Below are 4,680 nucleotides of genomic sequence, written 5' to 3'. Positions count from 1 at the left end.
ATTGTTTCAATACTGATGATTTTGGCATACAGCTCATGAAAACCCAATATTCCTATCTCAAAAAATTAGCATATTTCATCAGACCAATAAAAGAAAATTGTTTTTAATACAAAAAAGTCAACTTTCAAATAATTATGTTCAGTTATGCACTCAATACTTGGTCAGGAATCCTTTTGCAGAAATGACTGCTTAAATGAGGCGTGGCATGGAGGCATTCAGTCTGTGGCACTGCTGAGGTGTTATGGAGGCCCAGGATGCTTGGATAGCGCCCTTAAGCTCATCCAGAGTGTTGGGTCTTGTGTCTCTCAACTTTCTCTTCACGGTATCCCACAGATTCTCTATGGGGTTCAGATCAGGAGAGTTGGCAGGCCAATTGAGCACAGTTATACCATGGTCAGTAAACCATTTACCAGTGGTTTTGGCACTGTGAGCAGGTGCCAGGTCGTGCTGAAAAACGAAATCTTCATCTCCATAAATCTTTTCAGCAGATGGAAGCAGATGAAGTGCTCCAAAATCTCCTGATAACTAGCTGCATTGACCTTGCCCTTGATAAAACACAGTGGACCAACACCAGCAGCTGACATGGCACCCCGGACCATCACTGACTGTGGGTACTTGACACTGGACTTCAGGCATTTTGGCATTTCCTTCTCCCCAGTCTTCCTCCAGACTCTGGCACCTTGATTTCCGAATGACATGCAAAATTTGCTTTCATCCGAAAAAAGTACTTTGGACCACTGAGCAACAGTCCAGTGCTGCTTCTCTGTAGCCCATTTCCTGCACACGCCTGTGCACGGTGGCTCTGGATGTTTCTACTCCAGACTCAGTCCACTGCTTCCGCAGGTCCCCCAAGGTCTGGAATCGGTCCTTCTCCACAATCTTCCTCAGGGTCCGGTCAACACTTCTAGGTGTGCAGCGTTTTTTGCCACACTTTTTCCTTCCCACAGACTTCCCACTGAGGTGCCTTGATACAGCACTCTGGGAACAGCCTATTCGTTCAGAAATTTCTTTCTGTGTCTTACCCTCTCGCTTGAGGGTGTCAATGATGGCCTTCTGGACAGCAGTCAGGTCGGCAGTCTTACCCATGATTGCGGTTTTGAGTAATGAACCAGGCTGGGAGTTTTTAAAAGCCTCAGGAATCTTTTGCAGGTGTTTAGAGTTAATTAGTTGATTCAGATGATTAGGTTAATAGCATGTTTAGAGAACCTTTTCATGATATGCTAATTTTTTGAGATAGGAATTTTGGGTTTTCATGAGCTGTATGCCAAAATCATCAGTATTAAAACAATAAAAGACCTGAAATATTTAAGTTAGTGTGCAATGAATCTAAAATATATGAAAGTTTAATTTTTATCATTACATTATGGAAAATAATTAACTTTATCACAATATGCAAATTTTTTGAGAAGGACCTGTATTACAGATAATAAAGATGGCATTATCTAATTTAACAGTTAGAATAACCCATCTGCCTTCAGGGGAGGACATAGAATTAACAATATCTCCTTTAAATGTATGAATTAAAATAAGAACACCAGCTGAATTATTTGACCCATGACTAAAATAAACCATATCACCCCATTTTAATGTCATCTCTTAAGCCCCGCACATTTAAAGAAACAATGTTCAGCTGTTTAAACTTGAAATTGTCTATTAAAAAATAAAGGTGTGATAAATTATGAGAGGGAAAAAGAAAGAAAACGAAAATGACAACCACAAAGTGTAGCTATTGAACACCTAACATGAAAGTTCTGTAACTAACGCTGTTTCCTTTAAGAAGGATCTGGAAATTAGTAGTATATTAAGGTCGAAAAGCCCTTAGAAGAAAGTAAACGATATAACTGGGCAAACGTGCAGAAAAAAAATTAATCGAACGTGACCGGAAAACTGTAGTCAGTTTACGGATGCTGTGCTTAATTGGCAGCGATTCTCTTGTTATTGATAACATCAAAGGGACTGCTGAAGCCGGCCTTCTTTCCCTCCTTCTGTGCCGCCAGGACAAGGGGCCAAAGTTTATTCCGACTGTCAATGTCCGCTTTGGATTCCTTTACATAGAGAGTGTGCTCTCTCTCAGATAGAGAGAATTCTTAGCTTCCATCCATAAGATGTCGCAGTACCTCCGTGTGGCGAATCTAATGATGATGTGTCTCGGCGAGCCATCTGGTCGTTGTTTGCCTACACGATGGACCACATCCATAGCCTCCTCCAGCTTATCTTTGATTCGCGGGACCACCCTGGCAAGATGATTGATGGTGATCGTTCAGACATTTTCTTCGTCACGTTCTTTCACTCCAAGCAATTTCAAACACCATCTGCAGCTGTATCTTTCTAGCTCTTCGACTCTAGACTTGAGAGATACATTCTCCTGTTGCATGTGTTGTATCGAAGTTTCGGCCTTACCGATCCTTTCGCCGTGAGTGGCAACATCTGAAAGGAGTCGATTGACGGTGTCAGATAAAGAGTTAACAGCCGCAGTTGTGATCTCAATGGAGTTCTCGATGTGAGTTATCTTTTGAAAAACCGCGTCTTGCTTGGAGTTCAGGGACTGAATTGCGTCGAATATCTTGGTAAGTGATACAGCACTATCAGCTTTTTTCTTTTTTCCAGGAGGACTTTTGCTGGGTGTAGCACATCCGTCAAAATCCTTTTCAAACTTATCTTGTGATCTTAGGGAGGTTTCTCCGGATTCAGGCATGGAGACATCCATGTTTTGTTCAAGAGATTCACAAGACATCAGACTGTCCAAATTCCACGTGGCAAGCAGGTTCCTATTAACTGTTTTTTTTTTTGCCCATTAAATTCAAAGGCGGGATCTAGCTTTTGTTTTGCAGCTTTTAATGAATAAAATCATCCGCCATAGGGGCAAAATAATGACCCGTTGACCAAAAAAATCCTCCCCTAACTAGAACAGGTGCAAATAACAGATCTACTCAGCAAGACGCCATCTTGGCCCCCGCCTATATGCATTATAAGGAATTATGTTTTGGGCGCACCAGTTGCACAGTTGCAGGACTACCCTGCTTAAAAAAAATATTTTTGACTGTCTTTTTCAAATTTAAACTGTTGTACTAGTTCTCTCATCATTGGTGCCATGTGAATAAACAGATACAGTGGCCTGTGTAATGTATTTCTTTACAAATGGTAGTCTAGTCCAAGGTGTCCTGTACAGGAGTTTGAAAAGATGCCTTCTAAATTTCTCTCTCACAAACACATAAAAAATGGGGTTTAGGCAACTGTGTGAATAAGCCAAAGCTTCTGTAATTTGCAGACTTAGATTGATTGCCTTACTCCTGTCACAAGATTGAGTTATGAGCTCATTCAGTTCTAAGGCTTTCACAAAAGCTGTGATATTGTATGGAGCCCAACAGCATAAGAAGACCACCATCACCATGATGACAAGGAGCATGGACTGCCTCCTGGTAGAATGAGCTGTCAAGAGTCTCTTTAAAATCATTGAGTAACAAAATCCAATCACAATAAGAGGTAGAATTAAACCCAAGACATTCATTTTCAAGATACCAAAAGTCCTTGAAGAAAGGTAAGAATTTTGATCATTTGTTGGGCAAGATATGCAATATTTTTTTTGATTGTTTTCTGTGGTTTTTAGGTGCATCAATTCGGGAAAGGATGCAGAAACAGCAACAATCCATGTGACCACACTTGCTGAGATCCCATATGTCCTTGTTCTGACTCTCAGGGCAAACACAGCATGAACTACAGCTAAGTACTGATCAACACTCATCAGTACGATAAAGAATATTCCACTATAGAATCCAATGTGGTAGACACTGAGGACCATAGTGCACATAACATCTCCAAAAATCCACTGGTCTCTGGCATAGTGTGCCAGGAAGGGGAGGGAGCAGACCAAGAGCATGTCAGCTAAAGCCAGGTTCAGAAGACAGATGTCAGTCATACTTCTCAGCTTCACACCCATCAATACCACCCAGATCACCATTGTGTTACTCAGAAGGCCCATCACAAAAAACAGGGAGTATAGCACAGGAAGAATGCTAGCTCCATGATCTTCATAAACACAGGAAAATCCAGACAAATCGACATATCCAGCGTAGTAGTCATAATAGTCATATGGTGTATCAGTATCCGGCTCATCATCCAATGTCCCATTTTCACTATAGTTGGAATCAAATAAAAAAAAGAAAAAGAAAGAAACTAAGGAAAACAGAACTCCACTTTTGACAGTTATTCATTGTACATAATCTTTATGTACTACTTAAGTGTAATTTAATCATGTATTTTAATTTTAATATGTGCTGTGACCTTACCTGGATAAGATATGATGATAAAGAGGACTATTGGTTACCATCATTGTCCGTGGACAGAGTGCAGGGGTCCTGTTCATGATAAAGGACTTCTATCCAAAAACAAAGGCAAAGAAATGTATTAGTGGAAAAAACTATCTGCAGTCAACCCAAGCTACTACTGGATAACACTTCCTCTGTATAAATTAAGAAAGGATCTTGCAACAGTTTCATCAACAGTTTCACAAAGTCTGTTAACTCTCCAAGAGAAAACGAGGTCTTACAACTATATACGTTCTAATGTTCTGAGTTTGTAATTGTCTTTGATGAAAAGTGTAATATGTAAAAATTTCTTACAAATATTAAAGAATATATCCCTAATTTCAAAATGTATAAAATCTATTAATTTTTAATAGAG

The 4,680-nt window shown here is 40.0% G+C and overlaps 1 protein-coding gene across 1 annotated transcript; it reads right to left on the bottom strand.

Moving 5' to 3' along the window:
- Nucleotides 1–851: 851 nt before the first annotated feature.
- Nucleotides 852–4,450, bottom strand: LOC127974376 (C-C chemokine receptor type 5). The gene is made up of 2 exons (XM_052577585.1): nucleotides 4,287–4,450; nucleotides 852–4,133 (listed from the first exon to the last, which is right to left on the bottom strand). The coding sequence occupies exons 1-2, from the start codon at nucleotides 4,361–4,363 to the stop codon at nucleotides 3,056–3,058; spliced, it is 1,155 nt and encodes a 384-aa protein (XP_052433545.1). The 5' UTR covers nucleotides 4,364–4,450; the 3' UTR covers nucleotides 852–3,055.
- Between the last annotated feature and the right edge of the window lie 230 nt (nucleotides 4,451–4,680).

This window comes from Carassius gibelio, chromosome B16 (genome assembly GCF_023724105.1).
Source record: "Carassius gibelio isolate Cgi1373 ecotype wild population from Czech Republic chromosome B16, carGib1.2-hapl.c, whole genome shotgun sequence".
Classification (NCBI taxonomy): domain Eukaryota; kingdom Metazoa; phylum Chordata; class Actinopteri; order Cypriniformes; family Cyprinidae; genus Carassius; species Carassius gibelio.
The sequence above is the reverse complement of the archived record's forward strand: the minus strand, read 5'-3'. Positions and strand labels throughout refer to the sequence as shown.

Bases quoted from the DNA above. Each gene is read 5' to 3' on its own strand.
- LOC127974376 (XM_052577585.1), bottom strand. From the start codon at position 4,363: ATGAACAGGACCCCTGCACTCTGTCCACGGACAATGATGGTAACCAAT. The intron at 4,134-4,286 runs GTAAGGTCACAG...TTCCAACTATAG, and splicing joins TATCATCATATCTTATCCAG to TGAAAATGGGACATTGGATG.